This window comes from Molothrus aeneus, chromosome 1 (genome assembly GCF_037042795.1).
Source record: "Molothrus aeneus isolate 106 chromosome 1, BPBGC_Maene_1.0, whole genome shotgun sequence".
NCBI classification, from domain to species: Eukaryota; Metazoa; Chordata; class Aves; order Passeriformes; family Icteridae; genus Molothrus; species Molothrus aeneus.
Genome location: NC_089646.1, coordinates 107878886 through 107900809, shown reverse-complemented (window position 1 = coordinate 107900809; position 21924 = coordinate 107878886). Strand labels below are relative to the sequence as shown.

Below are 21924 nucleotides of genomic sequence, written 5' to 3'. Positions count from 1 at the left end.
GCTGACTCAAGCTGCAAGGCCCATGTTGAAAAAAGCAGGGGGTCAATGGGATGGTTAACATCTGGGAACTGGAACTTCTGCCTGCCAATTTTCTCCTCCCATGTTACCTGCTAAACAGAGGATCTGACGTCTCCAAATTCTGCAGACCTGTAGCCTGTAGATTATAGGGAAGGAAGTCATTGTACCTGATAAAGCAGGTAGGATGGACTTGAGGATCCATAGGAATTTCTTAAATATATGAAAGCTTACACTAGAGGCTGAGTATTTACTAGAGTTTCAGAAAACCACTCTCTTTGCTTATGAGGAAGACCAGAGGCAACCTCTCCAAGGAGGATCACAGGAGCAGCCCTGCTGGTGAAGCTTGAGCCTTTTACCCAGGGAGATTTGTTCTTTCAGGGCTCAGTGCTTTGTGGACATGGCATGCTCTTCTCCCCAAGGGGAGGCTGGCCTTTCACAGGAAAAGAACTTCAAACTCTGTGATCTGTCTGGAAAGAGCACTATCCCTGCCCAGTTCAGCAAGATTACGATTAAGAAGGTTGATGCTGTATCATTTATTTAGAGTGGTGCTGTGCTTTGTCTCCTTTTTTTATCTGATGCACTCTTTTAAAATACAGTCTTTTCTGTCAGGAGAGGGAAAATGAGGGATTCTGGATAACTGGAAGGGTGCAATAAGGAAAGAAATTTAATCTCTCATGTGAACATCAGCCTGGTCCTTAAAGTTCAAATACAAAAAATTATGATTCTTCTTAGTACCTTCCTGAAAACAGTGCATTACAGAAGAAAGCACATGATGCATGACATTTAGTAGTGATTTTTCTTGTGAGGGACCTTTAGGTTTTGAAGCTAAATAGTTTTTGCATGGTTTAGCACAATATAAAAAGTGCAATAACTGAAATGAGGCATAAAGCCTCATTTCATCTTCATCTTCACTATGTGGATTTCAGCACAACCTTCATAATGGTATTTTGCACTTCTATTGCCCATACAATCAAAATACTTCATAATGCTTTGGAAACATTAAAGAGTGATCATTGGTTATAAAAGCACACTTTCATTTTTTTACTTACTATTATTTGCAGTAACCCAGAAGATAACTGATGGTGAAAAGAATTGGGTAGATATGGCAGTAACCTGTTACCAGTTCTGTTTTGTGGACAACACATCATTATCTCTACATTCGGTTTTCCTGACTTCTTGTTCCATTGTGTGTCTTTCAGACACAACAAAAGGAAGGAGGGAGGAGGGAATTAAACAAGAATAGGTAATTCCTAAGTAGATAAAGGGACATGTGTGGTACAGAACATAGCTTAAAAAAACCCAAAAACAACCTAAAACGCCAAACAAACAAACACAAAAACCCAAACAAAAAGAAAAACTCAAGGTCGGTAACTTGGGTTTTCTTTGTGAGGCATTTACTGCCTCCTCCACCTTGTCAATGAGGGACAAGGAAACTCAGTCCCAGAGCTCAAAAGAAATCTTCCTGAGATGGCACAGCTGAATCACAGGCTGATGTGGGCACAGAATTTAATATTCTTAACATACTTCAGGGTTTCTGCCTTACCCCCACTAGCAGCGAGAACGTGCTGGAAACACAGTTGTGTTTGCAGTTATGATTGCAGTGTAATAAAATTTTTTGAGCATTTTTAATGACTCAGCTTGACTAGATCTTTGTGAAGCTTGAGATGCAAACCCAACTAGCAACCGACTGAAGTGTACCTTAGGACATGGAAGGAGTTGGTTTTCTTGCTGGTTTGTGGGCAGGAGACTGTTCCTGTCTAGGGTTAAAATCTCAGCCTAGCAGTCCACAGAAGAATATCATTGTTATGTGGCAGGGACTGACTGGTAAAGTACAAGTCTTAACTTGTAACTGCATGTGATAGTAGCAGCAGCAAGTTAAGCATCTCTGCTTTTGAGTTTGTTCTTAGTGCATTGGTGTCACAGTAAATTCAAGTGGGCTGCTTTTTCAATTTTGTTATGTTTGCCATTTTACGTCTGTTTTACAGTGAGGTTTCGAAGCTGTGATGGAAACAAAAAAATACACTTTGGTAGCAGTGAGCCAGAAGATTTCAGAGTAGGTGAGGATGGTGTGGTCTATGCAGAGCGAAGCTTTCAGCTTTCAGCGGAGCCCACGGAGTTTGTCGTGTCTGCTCAAGACAAGGAAACACAGCAAGAATGGCAAATGAGGGTGAAGCTAACCCCTGAACCAGCCTTCACAGGGGCTTCAGAAAAGGTAAAACAAGAGCTTAATGCAGCCTGTATAAATGTATCTCCACAAAGAGGCATAAAAATAGGGGTTTAATTTTGCCTGTCATGCACCTCTCCGTGAATCAGCTTATTAATGGACACCTAGTGCATGCAAAGCTGGAGCTTTAGAAGGAACTTTGATCATCTTTTATTCTGTAGTTTTGCTAAGGCATGAAAAGACATGCCTATTTAACTATATAGGATTCTTTGTGTTTGAGCTTTTTGTTTGTATAGCTTGAGATTTATACCTGAATTTAAGTCTCACACAGCCATTTCTTTATTTTAAATTGCTTGAAAGTATTATAGTATTTATTCAAGTGGTTAAATATAACCGCAAAATAAACAAATCTGTGATAGAATGCATCAGTCACATTTATTAGATGGGAACTGTAGATTTACAGCAGTAAGTGGGAAAGCACTTCTGGCAGGGAATATTGGCTTTGTCGTGTCCCGTCATAATCAAATTGGAGATTGTAAATTATTCATGATTCCAGCACTACTTGGTAAGGAAGATAGTCTCCCTCTGCTGGAAGCTGCCATAGGATAAACCATGTACTGTAACAAAAATCAGACCTAGCAATGTGCAATTAGCAATGTGTTTACTTTAGAAAAGCATATTAGTTTGTTTACCTTTTTCTGTCATATTACCTGTTGCCTACTGTTACTTGCCTTCTCCTTAGTGAAGGAGAAGTGTTCAGTTTACAGATAAAGAACAAAATGTATTCATAGATTAACATACCTATAATAGGTACACATTTAAGATTTAAGCATCATGTTAAAAGTAGGTAATGTGGTTATGCAATACATTTTTCCTGAGAACACGCTGGAGACCACTGTGTGTAATTCTCATTTGTTTGCTTACTTGGTGATTGTGTTAAATTTGCTAAGGCATGATTTTAACAATGGAAATACTGTCATTTTGTTTGTAGAAGCACTGTAAAAGAGCAGATGCTTAGATGTGCCAGTGCATGCCCTGTTTATTCCAAAGCCACTATTCAGGTGTCCTTACCATTAACAGAATGTAGAGGAGTAGAATCTGGCCTTCATTTGGGTGTCCATTCGTACTCTGCAATGTAGTTGCCTAGATTAAAAAAAAGTTCTTTTGAAAGATTTGGAGGATGTTTTTGTCACCCTGTTTCTAACCTTAAGCAAGCTAGCTAGCTGTGTGTGCTGTCATCCAAAGGATGAAATAACTGCAGATATAGAAGGGAATGTTGACACCCAGCAGAGATTAATGCCCAGTGTGTAAAGTGGGTCATCTACTGCATCCATCATGGCTGACATAGGTTTAAAATAATTACAGCATTAATTCTATGGGATCTAATAGGGTCATAAATATTTGAGACATTCCTTACCAGTATGTATTAAACTTCTCTTGGAACTCAAATTACATTATAGCACACCCAGATCTAAATTTAGAGTACAGTAGCACATTACCTGAACTGAAGCTCTAGCTAATGAGAAATGCATTAAGGAATACTATTAAATTCTGCAAAATGTTAACTACTTCTCAGAAAGTGCCAGATAGTTTACACAGTTAGTGCCATGTTATAAATGGTTTATAATTCCCTTTCTCTTCCTAGTTAAATAAGGGAAAAAAAAGGTTTCTTAAACTTTGGCAGTGAAATTGTAAATGATATTGGTTATTTTCAAACTGCACTGTGAATGCAAATAAAACAGTTTGATGAACACAGAGAAAGGACAGTCTTTCAGTCAATTATGTAATTGTACCTGAGTTACTTTATAATGTCTGCTAGTAATTCTCCTTCTAACATGTGCTTAATTTTATCTTGAACCTGGGAAAGGACCAAAGGAAAATTGAAGAAATCATATTTCCATGGCAACAATACAAGCACAGCAGCCCTCTGAAGAGGCAGAAGAGAGACTGGGTTATTCCTCCAATCAACCTACCAGAAAATTCCAAAGGACCTTTTCCTCAGGAATTAGTTAGGGTAAGGAAGTTAATAGAAGTGTGGTTTCAGTATCCCTCAGAGAGCTCTTGAAGAGGTTTTGTGTAAATGATGTCTTGTTCATCATCCAGACATTTATCAGAGTCTTTTGGGTCTTTTGGTTTCTTGTTGCTACCTGTGCATTGCATGCTGGGATGCATCTAATTTCCTGGGGTTTAACTTGTTCCTATGCATCTCTACTGGTGGAAGATGACCTTGTTTTGCGTGGTAAGTGTGTTAAGGGGCATCTCTGCTGGTTCAGGAGTTTTCCAGTCTCCTGCACTGGAGTTCTCTGCCTGGGAAATGGTGTGGGAGTGAGCAGGAAGCAGAGTGCGCCAGGAGACCAAAGGAAATTGTATCTGATGGGGTGAGGACAGCAGCTCTTCCACAGGATTCTGCTGCCCAGAAGTGGCCACTGCAAGGAGCCACTGCAGGAGCCAGCCTCCTCTGGGCTGGCTTCCACACATGATACTGGCTGGTCATGATCAATTTGTTGGAACTTGGCAGAACATTAGCCCAAGTTTATAGGACGCAGTTTCACTCTGTTCTTTTTTATGTGTGCACTGGTGATTCAGCTGCTCCTCAGAGATGCACTTCCCTTCAGTTGTTTCCTTGGAATATGAAACAAGTTCAATGTTTAAGCAAAAATGGTGAGTTTCTAAAGAGCTGGCCTGTCATGGAAGAGAGCCTGTAGCTTTGGGCTGAGAAGGTATCGGAGAAAGGGGAAAGCATAAACCAGGCTTTTTATTTCATGTGTAATTTTAGGATACTATATGTTTTCTCTAAGATCTAAACAATTCTGCTTAAAATATTTGCTTGTTTTTGTTTAACACAAATAATTTTTATTTTGAGAAATTAACAGGGATAATTTTACATTTCTGAATATCCTTTGACCAGTTTCTAACAAAGAGTGCTGTTAAGAACTTCCAACTTTACACCAACTCTGTACCATTTCCAGAATACTTATTTTTGCAAGTACATCTTAAGGAGCAAGGAGAAGATAAATAGAGCTGCTGCTTGTCTCAGCAGCAGTCCCATCCTGCACTTGTTTGTAGCTAATGTAAACTTTATCTTTTTTTGACACACAGATTAGGTCTGATCGTGATAAAAGCCTTTCTCTGCGGTACAGCGTGACTGGCCCAGGAGCTGACCAGCCTCCAACAGGCATCTTCATCATCAACCCCATCTCAGGACAGCTGTCTGTCACAAAGCCTTTAGACCGGGAGCAGATTGCTTCTTTTCATGTAAGAGTTTAATTTACCACAAATCAGATTATCAAATTGAAGATGAACATCTGCTTCAAACATGACTTGAGCAGCCAGCATTTAGTTTTGTATGAGATATGATTTGAGGAGTTTGTAGCAGATTTGTATTTATTGTACTTAATAAGGCTAACTCTTACTATATTTAAGCAGCTTAAGTACATTAACATACGTAAACAGTGATTAAATGTATTTAGGTAAAGTAATTTTAAAATATGGAAATATGGGTACTGTGGCTTATATTTCAAGTACAGGCCATGGATCACAGTCTCCACTGAATTGTATACTTTCCAGAAGTTTATTTTTAATTCAGCAACTTAAATTAGGATGTGACTGCTATTAGAATTGCAGCAGCAGCTGTGATTTGAGAAATGGATGGGAAGAATAACATACCAATTTTTATTTTAGGGCCAAATCTAAGCATTTTAATAGAATTGTAAATTAGGCCTGTCAGCTTATGAAAATGATATTCTTTGCTCGAAAGAAATTGAAAAAGTAGACCACAGATTCCAGTACCAGTGGAAAAGGAAAGTTGCAAGGAAGATGGGGAGAGCAGGCTGTGACCTAAAGTTTCCTGTGCTTTTGGGAAACCATGCTGAAATCACCCAGCTCCTGGGTGAGTGAAAACTGGAGAGAGTTTTCCAGCATGTTGTGCACTAAAACACTCTTTACCTTGTGCTCTGGGGAACTCTTTGAGTGCTGCTCCCAAACAAAGGACACAGCAGGAAGCATCTGGGGGGGAGGTGTGGGTGAAAGGCTCTCAAACAACAGCTCTAGCATCCATAAGATTTTAACTGAGAATTTGACATTGGCGATTCAGGATTTACTGACTTAGGAATTTACATTTATATGAGTCATTACCAGAGTGGTGAGTTAATAATGCCATCTTGATGCTTTCTAGTAGCTTTGTAGCCATAAGATACGTGTGTGTGTATGTACATGATGGGCATCAGCAGGACTGCTACAGGAGAAAGTTGCTCTTTTCCCTAGCAGTGGCCATGCTGTGGTCTAAATACACAGATTTACACTTAAATCTCCATCTTTATAGAGAATGTTTTCTAATAGCCATTATTAAAAACAGAATTCTATATGACAGTAGGCACTAGTAGTAATCAAAATTAAATGATCTAAAATAATTTTCATCAAATCAAGGAAGGAAGTCTGCAACTTAGAATAGTTTGGAAGTCTGAACATCAGTTCCATTAGCAGCTTGGAAATTTAAAACGTCGATATGAAGGAGCAGTGGCAGATAAGAAAATACACTGAGCTAAAAATGTCTGGCCTGAAATTTCCTGTCACTATTATTATATCTATTTGCACCTGTATGTTGTGCAAATTCTAATACTTTTAATGATTTTTGCAGCTGAGAGCACATGCAGTGGATGTAAATGGAAACCAGGTGGAAAATCCTATTGACATTGTTATTAATGTCATTGACATGAATGACAATAGACCTGAATTCTTACACCAGGTTTGGAATGGCACAGTCCCTGAAGGATCAAAGCCAGGTAATATATGGGCTTTTGGGAGGCAGAGGTATTATTTTGAAGTATCATATTTACAGTATCATTTTGAAGGTGTGATGAAGGGAGTGCGTTCAGACCTTGTAATACTTTGAAAAGTGTCTTTAGTGTGATGTGCAAAATCTCAGATCCTCTATCTTCTTATTTCACCCTATTTTTAATGCACTTTTTAGCATGCTGGGATTCATTTCCAAAAGGCAAAATTGCTATGTGAATGAACTAAAACCAGGGGAGGCTTTAAGTGTAAGACTTCTGGTTTATGGTTTTCAAAATCCTAATTATAACATCACAGTTCTTACATTTATTTTTATGATGGACATTGATGTTCATTTAGTTGACAGGTCAGGGTATAAGAGATTTCTGAAATGTCACTAGATACAGTTCTAGTTCTGATTCCCAGAGGCTTTGCAAATACTGGGATTTGAAATCAGTGTCATTTGAATTCTTGAGAAAACCTAAGTGTTGTTCAGATCTCATTAAAATTCTAATCAGCACAGACTAAAGTTTGCACTATGGCTGAAACCACTTCCTTAATTTGTCAGAAGTGCAAAATGAAAGGTTAGCACCAGAAATGTGTTTTCTAACTTTGCAGTGTTTATTTGGCATTTGAGATCTACCTCAAAGACTTTTGAAAGAGTATTATTTATATTGATTTTCAGTCACTATCAGTATGTCCACCAATTCTGAACAATAAGTATATTTCCTTTGGCCCAATTAATAACATAAGTATCTAAACATGAGATGTTCTTTTGTTACAGAAATGTTATTTGTGGCAGAACTGTAGAGTTTCATTGTTTATGTAGCTTCTTCAGTTATAAGCAAATCTAGTCTTTTATAAACATAGAGTATTTTTATCTCCTCTTATGTATTTTAATTACTCTGTTGGTGAGTCTTGATTTAAGCCAGTTTGTTTTAAGTAAAGAAGGAATGTGCAGATTTTACCAAAAGAAATATGTGCTTTGACCACTGCTTGTAAAGTGATCTTGTATAATCTGAGTGTAAACTGTTGATATAACATCAATTATTTATCCTGCTGCTAGGGACCTACGTGATGACAGTTACTGCCATCGATGCTGATGATCCCAATGCCCAGAATGGGATGCTGAGATACAGAATCTTGTCCCAGGCCCCGAGCAGCCCCTCTCCAAACATGTTTACAATCAACAACGAAACTGGTGACATTATCACTGTTGCAGCTGGGCTTGACAGAGAGGTAGGGCAGGTCTTAATCCTGTGGGCTGGGTTGCACTTAATGTTGTAAAGATTATGGCTCAGGGTGGTGGGTGGGTGAGAGGGTGAGTGAGGAGCTGGACCTGAGCTGACAATGTGCACCTGCAGGCAGTCATATCCAGGGCTGCATCAGAAGCAGCATGGCCAGCAGATAATTCTCCTCTTCTGTTCTGCTCCTCTGAGACCCCACCTGGAGTGCTGCATCCAGATCTGGGGTTCTCAGCACAGGAAATAAGTGAACCTGCCTGGAGCAAGTCTAGAGGAGCGATGTGAAGATCATCAGTAGGCTGGAGCACCTCTCTTATGAAGATAGGTTGGAGCACCTCTCTTATGAAGATAGCCTGAGAGAGCTGGGGCTGTTTAGCCTGGAGAAGAGAAGGCTCTGGGGAAACCTTATTGCTGCTTTCTAGTACCTAAATGGGGCATAGAGGGGAGCCTGGAGAGGGGTTTTTAATAAAGGCATATAGAGCTAGGATGAGGGGAGATGACTATAAACTGAAAGCAGGTGCATTTAGGTGAGATAAAAGGAAGAAGTTCTTTACTGTGAGGGTGGTAAGACGCAGGAGCAAGTTGTCCAGAGAAGTTGTGTATTCCCCATCCCTGGAAGTGTTTAAGGCCAGGTTGGATGGCATTCTGAGCAACCTGGTGTAGTTGGAGGTGTCCCTACCTGGGGCTGGGTGTCTGCAACTAGATGATCTTTAAGGTCACTTCTAGTCCATACAATTTCATGATGCTGTGATATATTTCTCCCCATCCCCAGTCTTAACTTACTCCCTTTCTTCACCCTGTTGACACCACTTGTTTTCCTAGTCTCAGAGTACAAAATTCAGAGGAGAAAAATTATGTTAGGGATGAAAATTGGACCTTTGTTCCATACACGTAGTTACTCTTGGCTCTGTGGGGTCATGGAAAGGATCTTATCCAATAAGCCTGTTTGCTCTTAAGAAACAGATACATCTAACAGATACACACTAAAGCAGAGCAATGCAATAATAATAATAGCAAAAAGAAATAATCTGTCAGTAATTCACTGCTACGTGCTGAGCAAGGTGCATCCTGTCTAGACAGTTCCTCACTGTGCCCACCACTGGAGAAGGAGTGTGCCAGATCCTCTGCTCTGATTCACCCATCTGTGAGGTTGGGAATAAAAATATTTCCCTCCCAACTCCAAATCTGTCACACTAACTGTGCTTTTAAACCACTTGAAAACTTCAGAAGAGATAAGCATTATTTTATAAACAAGCTATAAAATCCTAACAAACCTCTTTTGAATACATCTTGTTTCAACTTCTGTATTACTAACCTCATTTTAGCTCATTAAATCCCAAGTACTGGGTTTGCTGTTCATCTTTTAGCTGCTTGTTTATAGTTATTTAAAATAGAGAATAAAAATGCTTTCTGAAGCTCTGTGTTTGCTATTAATATTCTGATGCATTTCAGTTTGAAAGGGGCAATCAGAAGATTAGAAAAGCTAAACAGACTGTTAGATATTGCAATTAATTTTTGAGGTTTTATTAACATTCATTCTATTTAAGTTGGTTTTGAAGAGAAGGGATTTGAGCAAAGGAAAACCCTGAACTTTACAGTATGGCCCTGTTAAATTAAAAGAATGATGGGCAGCTTTGCCCTTGTTTTTAAAATCCCCTGGTCATCTTTGACAGATGAACTTTCAGAAGGACATAGCGATAATTCTTGAGGTTTTATCACTTGGTGACTAGCTATACTGGAGGGATTTAACTTGGAAGAAACCAGCTGCCTGTGGAGCTTAGACCCTCACATTAACAGTTGGAAAAGCCTTGTCATTCACCATTAGTTTTCCTGATGGATCACTCTGCTGACACCCAGATGGGTATATATAAACATTTCTTGAACATGTTGGATATTAATGATTAACGTTAAATCATTCAAATATTAAATTAGACTAATATGAAATAAAATGGTTTCCTTCCCAAGCTTTGCTTCCTCCATTTCCTGAGTCATTTTGTGGAAGTCAATTAAATTAAAATGACTGGGAGTCTAGAGAGCCAAAGCTGAATCGTCTTCTGACAGTGAGCTGGGGAGTGCCTTGTTGTCCGTGTACCCCAGCTGGTCTGCCCACTTCTGCCTTTCCACTCTTTTCTCTAAGTCTTGTCTCTCTTGATAAAGCTCTAATTAAAGTCATAAAATGCTAGGCAGAATTTTAAATTCTTAAATAATGTGACACATTTTTTATGGGAGCATAAGTGTTGTAGGCATTAAAAAAAAAAAGTGGTTCCTCTGATAGCAGTCCTCATCTGCTGGTATTTTAGATTAACATGCACAATGCATTATCTGTGCTAACATGCACAGGAGGAGATTTGCTTAGGTAAGGAAACTCAGCTTAAGGCAGAAGAAATCTTTCATTTGTTATCTCAAAAGATGCTGTTTCATGAGATCCAGCTGCTCTTATTTCTTCCGTTATTGCTGTGGAATTCACTTCGGCATTAAAACATCTGCCTTACTGCTGGAGGTGCTGAAGAAGTCAGGCAGGGTACTTAAATTTACACACTGACATTCCTGCCTCACGTGAGGTTAATTCAGTGAAGTGGTCTTTTATTTGGCCTCTGTTGAAGTGGAAAGATGTGAACTGATGAGGTCTGCGTTCTTTCTTGAAGCTGCCAGTTTGCTTTTAGATGTGTTGCTGCTAAGTCTCTGTGCAGGCTGCTGACACATGCTCCACAGCTCATTCCTGGCTGCTTCTCAAACCGCAGTAAAAAGAGACCACGTCCCCCAATTTCCCCATGCCTGGAAAGTTGTGTGCTTCTTGATTTCTGAAATTTCACTCTTAGCAGTTTATCTGCTTTATGTGAGTGCTGGGAAGAGGGGAAAAAAAACAAGGAACCAAACAAAAACACTGATTTGCTGTCTTTTGGGGCACTTTCTGGGGAAGTTTTTAGTGTGGTGGTTCTGTTGGAATTAAGTAAGACGATTGTAAGGAAGCTGAGTCTCTGTGTAATAATAATGGAGTTTTCTTTAATGAAATTTGCTTCTTGGGATCAATGTATTAAGATCCAGATGAATCAGAAGCACCTGCTGTTTCAATAATATAGAATCATATGGCAGTGAGATTTGCTTCAATACTGCTTTAGATTTTATTGCTTCACAGTAAGTAAAGTATGATTTTTTTCCTGGATGACAGTGGTAAAAGCATTTCTTTGATTCCCTCATGACTGCTACTCTTATTGGTGTCCTGAAGCAAACCTTTAAGATGTTTAAAGCCTATTGAAGGTCAGTTTACAAGTATATTTTCCGAGCCAAAATTCATATACATCTACATATATATATTTATGCATTATCAAACAGAATACTGCATTTCTGTAGACTTAATACTAGTCTTGCTTTTTTAAAGAATTGTGGGATGCGTATGTAGCAATTCACATTTAGGGTGTCTTGTAAGGGTTTCTGTGTGAAAGAAGTCATGAGCATAAATCGTTATCTTCAGTGGGCAATAAAGATCCATAGAGCTTATTTTTAAAACTTTCTATTCCATGACTCATTGTTGCTGCTTGGAAATGTTGCAAACCATTAAACCTCTCATGTCTATCGTACTGTCTGGCCAAAGTTTGAAAGAAAGCTAAATACTACCCATGGAATTATCCTTGCTTATTTTTTGTATCAATACCTGTAATTCCTTTTTGTAAATTGTGTGATTCTAGGGGTGTCCTGCTTAGGGTCAGGAGTTAGACTCTCTGATCCTGATGGGTCTGTTCCAACTCAGCAGGTTTCATGATTCTATAAATTGTTTTCATGAGAAGTAATCTGTCATATACCCCCCTCTTTAGACAGTGGAAGAAAATAGTGTACCAAGTGGAACAAAAAAAACCCCAAAACATAAAAATAGGCTCTTTCTGAAATATTTTTATTTTGCCAAAATGTTTTTGCCAGTGTTAGTAAACCGTTTGTGAAAGTGCTGTTTCAAAGTAATAGCAGCTCCTTATATTTGTGTCCTTTCTTTTGGGAAGAACGGGATGATAACACTTCTCTGCAAGGAATGACGATGAACTGAAAAAATGAAGGAGCATGCACAATATTTGAGAGCAATTAGTTAAAATATTTGAGAGCAATGAGTTAAAATAAACTTTTCAGAAATTCTACACAGAAAACATCTTTATGATGGCTTTTTTTTTTTAATAGAACCTTGTCAATGTTGTTTTAAGCAGCTCACCAGGCTGAGGTCAGGTCTCCACCAGGCATTTCGGGTGCTTAGGGGCGCTGGCCCCAGTCCAGTTGTGAGGGGGGAGTGAGTGCCCAGCTCAAGGGCCGTTAGCAGCAGTGGGGGGAGAGGGGGCCCATGGCTGCCATACTCAGCCAGGGTGTTTAACATTTATGGAAATAGCCCGTTTGGTGCTTCCCTCCCCCTTTCTCCAGTGCCCTTACTCATCTCTGTTGGCCTCGACATCTTTGGTTTCCATAGAGATCACAAGAAGTTGCAGCAGCAGTTTTATACTCAGGCTTGGCTGAAACAAAACCTTGGCACTTGTGGCCGTTTGGCCAACAAACCTACCTTGGCTCAGTGCTCTCAAATGCTTTTGAGGACTTTCCCTGTTTTAGTATAAAATGCACTCTGGCTCTCTTTTCGCTGTTTGAAAAGCATTGTTAAACCTGTGATCATGCATTAACTGTCTAAAGTGGTTTGATTTATTAGAGTAGGAAGTAGTCAGCCTGTCCTAACCTTGATGGTCTTTGAAGAAAGTCAAACAGTAGTTCAGTATAAGCAACCTGCTGCTGTATTCCTGTGGCACAAACTTTGCTTGCTCCTGTCATTTTGGGTGATGCTAACTAGAATAAACAGTGTGATAGGCTCCGTTGCTTAGCAGAGTGCAATTTTTGGGAACACCTGCTGTCCTATGGTAATGTTAGTTTTGTCTAAAACTTATGTTGTCATTTTGTGTTTTAGAAAGTACAACAATATACATTAATAATTCAAGCTACGGACATGGAAGGAAACCCAACATATGGTCTTTCAAACACAGCAACTGCTGTCATCGCTGTGACAGATGTCAATGACAATCCTCCAGAGTTCACTGCCATGACTGTAAGTACAGGATAGGAGTTACTGAAGGATTGTGTATTTATAACCCTTCTCTGTTTCTCTCATTATATTCACAGACAGTAAATATTTATTACTTATTAAATACTGTACTGGCAGGCAGAATCAAAATATGTGCAGAATATATATTCCTTACATGCTGTGTTCTGTTTTTGACCAAAAGGCAAAAGCTGACAAGGGAATCAAGCCATTGGTTCTCTGGGTGGCCTCAGGTAAACTGCATTAGATAAATTATCAGAGCTCCAGTGAAGAGAGGTGGGCTGTCCCGCTTTGATGAATGTTCAGCCTGGTGTGGCCCTTGCATGCTCCCCGAGCTGAGGTGAAGTGTTTCCATGGTTTCTGCAGTTCTATGGGGAAGTGCCGGAGAACAGGGTGGATGTGATCGTGGCGAACCTGACGGTGACAGATAAGGACCAGCCGCACACGCCGGCCTGGAATGCCATGTACCGCATGACCGGGGGGGACCCCACCGGCCGCTTCACCATCCTCACCGACCCCAACAGCAACGACGGGCTGGTCACTGTCGTAAAGGTAAGGCATGCCTGCCTTTCAGAGAGTTCAGCAGAGATGGAAGAGGTGGGAGAACACCAAAATGTGGGAAATGTGAATTCCTGAGGCCAGCATGAATCTGGAATAAAACGGATGCTCCCTTTCTTGTGGAATTGAGTCTGTCTCTTCTAATGTTACCTTGCTTATGCTATCAATAGTATTCCGCCTGCTCAGTTTTAAAAATCTGCCTAGGTTATTAGAATTTAAAAATCTTGAATCTTTATTTGCTAAAAGTTAGAAATTACTCTGTGGAAAAGTGTCTGCTTAGTATTTTTTGCTAGTCTAAACAACTTCCTACCTCCTCAATTAGTAGTCATGCGTGTCGTCTGCACATTTTCTGTCAAGATGTTCCATTAAGGAAGAGATACAAGCAGTCAAAGCACAATCAGAGAGGAAAAAATAATAGGTGGGAGGGTACTTCTACAAGAGACATTTAAAGACTGGCTATTTTTAAAACCTCATTTAAATACCTTTTATGGAATAACCTGTCTGTCTTCATTCTCTAGCCAACACAGCTCTGTGTTGAGGGATGACTTATTTCAAGTGATAATAACAATGTGATTCTATAATTAAACCTGCCAGGCAATAGCCACCTTTCCTCATGACCCACTGATAAATGTCTCATCTCTGAGTTGGCCTGCTCTGCTTTTGGCTGATCAGTTTCAAAGTCAAATGTGCAATGCCAGTAATCCCATTTGGAAATTAAAAAATTCACTTTTCCTTTTGTTTTGTTTTGTTTTATTTCATTTTGTTTCATTTTATTTAATTTCATTTTGTTTGATTTTAATCCTCCCAGTATCTAGGTGACAAAAAGATACAACCTACATGCAGCATTAATAGTAATTCACAGTGGGTTTCTTTAAGAACTGTCTCTGGTTTATAACTGCTCTTCCCCAGAGGTACCAATTGTTGCATTGCAGTCTTCCAAGAAGAATTATGTGAGTGTCTGTGCTTTTTAGCACTCCTTTAAGTGCCCAGACACGGGAAGAGTTGGAAAGCTGCCTACAGTTTCTCTTGGCAGTGCAATGAGTTGATCTGTCAACCTGTAATGAAGATTAGATTGTCTCTTGTCACTTACTTCATACTGTCACATGCCAACTGCCCCAGTAAGGTACAGGGTTTTCTTCCAATCTGGGATCTGTGTGAGTAGTACAGTGCATAGTACAAAGGGAAATCCTGTCTCCAGGAATGCCTCAACCCTGTGCAGCATGACAGAGGAACTCTAGATTCACACTGTTTTTAGATCTTCTTAAGTTGGAATTCCGGCTCTTGAGGAACTCTCCAAATGGAAGGTTATCTTCACTGGGAAGGTGGAAGCTATAGGTATATCAGAAAACAGGTTGACTGGGATTACCAAGAGTCTTTCTAGTGAGATGTTGAGGACATGAGAATCTCTGATCTATGGGAATAGCTATAGTCATGAACTTCTTTGAAGGAAACTTCCATCCTTCTGACAGAAAGAGGCAGCTTTCTGTCCCTAGGAGAGATCATCAGGAGGCTCATCTGAGTGCCTGGCACAAACCTGGGAGCTCCTTCATCATTTTGTGATTAAACTATTAGTTTCCTCATTTGTCTCTAATGGCAGTACCAGAGTAGGTTAAATCCCAGAATGATTTCTAAAGGTTTCTAGCTCTTCTGACTTCAAAACTGCTGCTGCTGCTGTGTGCAGAACTGAAACCGCCACATGCTGCTAAGCAAAACCCCAACACATGGGCTTGTGTTGAGGTGATGGTATTGTGCTCTCTTCAGACTCTGTGCTGATTTTTCAGAAAAGTACAAGTAATCTTCAAAAATGTGCTTAATTTTAAAATGTTACTGTGTGTCCATTGCTACTGTGAGTGAACATTAACACTTGCTCTTTGCTCTTCCCAGCCTATTGACTTCGAGACCAACAGGATGTTTGTACTTACCGTAGCTGCAGAAAATCAAGTGCCTTTGGCTAAGGGGATTCAGCATCCTCCTCAGTCAACAGCAACCGTGTCCATTACAGTCATTGATGTGAATGAGCCCCCATATTTTGTTCCAAACCCCAAGCTCGTGCGTCAGGAAGAAGGGCTGATGGCTGGGAGCATGTTGACAACTTTTACTGCTCAGGACCCAGATCGTTACATGCAGCAAACCTCCCTAAGGTCTATATAAGCACTTTGCAATATCTGTGTTGTGGAAGGGGGGGGGAGCAAAGAGGTGACTTGTGAAATGACTGCATTTACTGTAGCACACAGCTGTGCCAACACATCCTGTGGGTTTTGTGCAGCTTTCTCCAAAGGGATTTTTGGCTGTAGAGAAGGTGAACTGACCAGGTGTGTAAGCTGGGTTGTTTTCTCATCCTAAGTCCCATTGCATCAAGATAGAATGCAGTTATGCATCTGTGGTAAAGTATATGTTCTATCCCAGCAAATTCAGTCAGGGCAGGCACGTGCTTCTGTGAATTAAGATAATTTGCAATTAAAATTCACCAGTAATTTTCACAGGGCAACGAAGTCAGATTGTTGATGAAATCTGAAGGGTTTTCTTTTTATTTTTTCTCCAGTAATGCAAAATGGAGGTGTTGTCTGTCTGTGAATTCTTGTACGGACAGCTATGATCATAATTTGATCATAATTTTTCTTATGTCTAAAACTTTTCTACACAAGTATGCCTCATGTAAGAAATGGGCGTTATTTGCAAATTAAGGCTGTGACTCCCCGTGGGTCAGGACTCACCTTATACAGCTTCTTTTTTTTTTTAGCTAATGTAGAAGAAACTCCAGGACTTCTGTACTGTCTTTCCTTCCAAAATAAAGATGATTGCAATTTTATATTCTCTTGATATTTGGTTAGCTCTTTGTAATACTTTGCTCATTTCTGGACATAACCATCATAGAAATGACAGCATGAGGACTTCAATACTAAGATAGCTTGCATGTGATTAATGTCAAAGAGAAAATTTATCAGATAGAAGAATGGTTTTGAAAGTCAGTTCTCTTTCAAATTAAGATGAAAAACATGCAGTAAAACCAGGGCCTCTGAAAATGAAGTGATACTGAAGTGCTAGAACAATGTGAGTTAGTGCAACTAACACTATCCGTTTTTACTTCTCTCCTGCTCTCAGCGCTCTGACAATATGAAAATTAGTATGAATAGCTCTGTAGGTGTAGAAGAACCAAGGAGGATCCTGACTGAATATTTTAATTGAGTCTGAGTATTAATGTTATATAGTTTATGGTAATTATATGATTTCCTCCAGTTACATGATAACTTACAGGGCAAGGCACTTGAAGAATCGAAATGCAGGACTGGTTTATGTATTTCCAAGAAATTTACTGACAGGGCTTGATAAATGGAAATTTATTATGGAAAATAAAATACTGTCTTCAAATTCCAAAAACATGTTCAGAATACAAATTAAAATACCAATACTGTCTTTGTTGTCAATTTTTATGTTGCTAGATAAATAACGTAAACTTATGATTAATTACACAGGTACTCAAAACTTTCAGATCCTGCAAATTGGCTGAAAATTGACCCTGTTAATGGACAAATAACTACTACAGCTGTTTTGGACAGAGAGTCAATATATGTGCAAAACAATATGTATAATGCAACATTTCTTGCTTCTGATAATGGTATGTATCAATATTGTGTATTTTTTTCAAAAAGCTTTTCATCTTTGTGATTGAATGGCATTCAGTTTTAGGGGCAGAAAACAGGATATGCTTAGAATACATCCCGTTGGAAGTCTGTATTACTATCAGACCATGTATAATTTCCCAGCTACTTGGGAAATGGCTGAAGAATAATTCTCTGAGTTTAAAGAAAAACACTGTCTTGGTTACAGTAGTTGTGTTGACAGCAAATTGAAAAAGCCCTGCATGGGAGTGTGGTAGGTTGAGTGAATGCACAGCATGAGTGGGCTTTATGGGGAGTAATGTGTCATTGGAGGGGCTTTGTATTTTCCCACATTCAGGCTGCTGCAGTGCAGAAGGAAAAGTATCTTTTTGTTGTCAGATTGTTAATGACAATTAACACTGCTCAGAAATGAGTCCTTTGATTTCAGCTGGAGGGCTGTACTGTTCATAGCTGATAGCAGAAAGATGGACAGGCACAGTTAGGGACATTCTCACATTATAAGGGAAAACTGAAACACTGGGGCTATTTGCCTTGGAAAGAAGACATAGTAAAAATTTCTGAACTGGAAGCTATATCAACTGTTTCTATACTTTGGCCCTGTTCTGGAGAAAGGAGATAAATGGAACTGGAAGATTATGGGAGGTAGAATGAGAACCATTGCTAGTTATACTGAAAAATTCAGTGCCAAATGATCACACCAGTGTGTGATTCCACAAGATTTATGGAAGCATAACACATTCGATATAGATGGCAGGAATGTCCAAAAATAGCATGATGAAACTCAGTATTAGAAAGAATTTAAATAGCACATTTATGGTAAAGGATGATCTTAAGCCTTCAAAGTTAGGAAATAATTTTTCCAGAGGACAAACCATCCCTATTTTGCACCTTCTTTGAAGCCTTTGATGTGGACCATCTCTGGAGGTTAACTGTCTGTCTGGTCAGTGAAGTGAGTGAGTCCATGATCTATGGATCTGCAGTTATTTGCTGAATTTTGCTGAGTAGGGCCATTTTTCTCAGTGCAGACTACATAAGAATTATTGTGTCAGCAGGGCCAGTGACAGTGTTAGATTGGTTTTGTAAAAGAATCCCAAAACTGAGGTAAACATGTAAGTGTGTTGGTACAGCTTCATTTAAATAACTTTGCAACTGGAAACAGGCTTAATGCTATTTCGTTTTCTTTTAGGAATACCCCCAATGAGTGGAACTGGCACACTTCAGATATACCTGCTGGACATCAATGATAATGCCCCCCAAGTGCATCCAAAAGAAGCCACAACTTGTGAAACACTGCAGCCTAATGCTATTAACATCACTGCTGTAGACCCTGACATAGATCCAAATGCAGGCCCGTTTGCCTTTGAACTGCCTGACACACCTGCTAGTATTAAGAGGAATTGGACCATTGTTCGAATTAGTGGTAATTAACATTATGGAAATCTTCATAGTTTTAAAGAAACTTCTGCAAATATCTTCTCTGTGGTATTTCACAACATACATGAGTTTGGTTGATATGAACAAGAAATCACCTTAGTGTAAGTTCCCCAGAGGACAAGAAATTTTAAGAAAGAAAAGATGATCACAGCAGTCAGGAAGTCTGTCACCCTGAGTGTCACAGAGCAGTTTGAGCAAGAAGTTAACACTGAGCTGAAACATGAGCTATTTTTGCCAATGCTGTTTTAATCCCATGTGAGCAATATATTACTTTTTAACCAGCACCTTATTTTCACACGCAGGCGATCACGCCCAGCTCTCCTTAAGAATCCGGTTCCTGGAGGCCGGTATCTATGACGTGCCCATAGTAATTACAGATTCTGGAAATCCACATGCATCCAGCACTTCCTTGCTGAAGGTGAAAGTTTGCCAGTGTGACTTAAATGGAGACTGCACGGATGTTGACCGGATTGTTGGTGCAGGGCTGGGAACTGGTGCCATCATTGCAATTCTGCTTTGTATCATCATCTTGCTCAGTGAGTAGATAGCTCTCTTAATTTTAACTCCTTTACTCTTGTTTTGCAAGTACAATATTACTTATTTTAGTATCAGGTACCTTGACAAAGACAGGGGAGTTATTGAAGGCTCAGGTCTAGGAATTGTTTCTGCATGTTTCAGTGTTTCGGACAAGTACAAAAACTTCCTGATAGTACAGGATTTGGAGTTGGACAGAGTACAGCTAGCACCTGTTTGGCACTCAAAGCCCTGCATTGGGTTGTGAAAGATATTTTCCATTTATACTCACAGACACTTGTAGTGTTACATCAGTGAGTGGCCAGGTTGAAGATGTGATTAGTCCCCAGGCTTCTAATCTGTCTTGTGTTGCCAGTACTGTGCAATTTGGTGCCACCCTTAGCAGGTAAAAATGCTTTTAAGGAGTGCTCTGATGTTACTATCACTGTGTTTCAGATAAGTAGGAATTTCTGTTGGAAAATAATGCATCATAGTCCTTCGTGTAAGGCCTGACAAGAAAGGCAGATGTTGCAATGATGTGTATGTTTAAGTACTGCATAAAGCTGTACCATTTTATTTTGTGTGAAGTGCATTGAGTAAGGGAAATGACTAAAAATCATGAGTAAGTGTCTGTCCAGTGGAGTAAATTAGATAATTAGATTAGCTAGCTCTCCTACACATTATAGTTAACTGATTGCCTGTTGTAGTGGAACACAAGGGAGAGATTAGCCTGGTCATAGTACACTATGCACCCATCTAGAACATAGAAAATTATGGAAAGGAGTAATTAAAAAAAAAAGAGCCTGGATAAGCACATGATTTTACACAAGCACACAGTGCGTTTACTTTCTTGATAGAAAAAATCTTTTAAATGCTAGGTATGAAACTAACAGAGCCTTATTGAAGGAAAGATTTCTTTCTGAATATAGTGGTTTATGAAGCACAGTCTTTCTTAATTCTTTTCATGGCAAGTTTATTTTGCAATGTGGAATGGATTTGTTACTTACAACCTTGAATATGTGATTGATTTCTAAACTGAATTGTCTGTAGTGGTCTGAGTTAAACCATCTCTTACTTAAGCTGCCTTCTGTCAAATTATTAATTTTAAAAACCTCCAGAACAGTCAAATCCAACTTCATTGCTTTTTTTTTTCTTCTTCTTTTAAATCTTCACACAATTTCTACAGTTTTTATGGCTGTGGTCCAGAACTAAGGTGTGGTTTTGTCTCTTCCATTTTTGCGTTACAGTTTTAGTTCTAATGTTTGTGGTATGGATGAAACGCCGTGATAAAGAGCGTCAGGCAAAGCAGCTCTTGATTGATCCTGAAGATGATGTGAGGGACAACATTCTGAAATACGATGAAGAAGGGGGTGGAGAAGAAGATCAGGTGAGGAAAGGTTAATGGGTTTTATGTATAGATTTACACTTCTCACTGCACTTTGTTTTGTTTACATTGAAGCACTCTGGTAGGTAGCTAATTTTTACATTAAGTACTGAAGGCAATAACTTTAAATAAAACATTGCTTTATCTTTTTTTTTTTTTTTTGCCATTACTAATATACCAGTTGCTTGCCGTTTGGATAAGATATAAAAGCAGTATCTTGTCCTCTTGCAGTAAAAGCATTCTGACCAGATTCCAGCTAAGGCTGTTATATTTAAATGAAAGTTAACATTTACTGTCATTGCTGTCTGTAAACTTTCCTCGCTCCCTGTCTGGGAACTTGTACAGCAACACGAGTGCAGGGTGCCTAATATCATCGAAACCAAATACAGCCCTTTCTTGATGGTGGGTGAATGCCTTTCTAGATAAATAGTAATGTTGGCTATTGACAGATTTGCCACCACTGGGATTTCAGGCTTGGAAAGCATTTAGGTTTCAAGTAGCTGTCAGGGCACATCTGTGTTTATTCAAATACTTTTCCAGGCAGGTGCCATGTGCATTTACTCTCATGTCACCTCTGGTTGAACCACTGCTGATATGTCAGAGGACTAGGAGTGATGTGTGTATGCTAAGAATAGTGTCTTTTCGCCCCTCTCTCTCCAAGTTAGTGGATTTTCAAGCAGTGTGATTTCCTTCCTTTAGAGGACGTTTATTAAGTGCGTTATGAACATGACAAACAGCAGATTTATGCACATTATCAATGGTAGAAGTGAGTGTAGTAATTACAAAGAGAACAGTGTGTATAATAGAGTCTAAGAAATTTTCCAGTTAAAAGCCTTGAAAAATTAAGTGCAATTCTTCCACACATCCCCAGTCTCAGTCATCTGGCACTTGAGTTATCTGAAAAGTGTCTCCCTTCACTGCTGCAGACTTCTATAGTTTCCTTCTGCTCATTTGTTTGTTTATCTGAAATTTGTGTTCCCCTTAGTAATTTCCATGCTTCCTGCATTTCCCCAAGTACTGTTCCTACTTCCTAGCTTTTCTGCATAATGTTCTTCTTAGGCAGTTTTCAAAGGAAACTTCAGTTTATGCAGTTTTTGAAAAATGCTTATGTTAAATAAAGTGAAAACAGCCGTTTGAGTCTATGCATGTATTCCAGTTAT

The 21924-nt window shown here is 39.3% G+C and overlaps 1 protein-coding gene across 1 annotated transcript in view; it reads left to right on the top strand.

The window, feature by feature from the left end:
• CDH2 (cadherin 2) overlaps window positions 1-21924 on the top strand; it is a 115149-nt gene that overhangs the window by 74756 nt on the left and 18469 nt on the right. Inside the window, exons 3-14 of the mRNA XM_066562682.1 lie at window positions 2004-2230; window positions 4050-4196; window positions 5282-5437; window positions 6819-6963; window positions 8019-8191; window positions 13124-13261; window positions 13622-13807; window positions 15698-15954; window positions 17287-17429; window positions 18620-18853; window positions 19170-19403; window positions 20628-20767. Of these exons, the coding sequence (XP_066418779.1) occupies window positions 2004-2230; window positions 4050-4196; window positions 5282-5437; window positions 6819-6963; window positions 8019-8191; window positions 13124-13261; window positions 13622-13807; window positions 15698-15954; window positions 17287-17429; window positions 18620-18853; window positions 19170-19403; window positions 20628-20767 (2180 nt within the window). The remainder of the gene's footprint in view (window positions 1-2003; window positions 2231-4049; window positions 4197-5281; window positions 5438-6818; window positions 6964-8018; window positions 8192-13123; window positions 13262-13621; window positions 13808-15697; window positions 15955-17286; window positions 17430-18619; window positions 18854-19169; window positions 19404-20627; window positions 20768-21924) is intronic.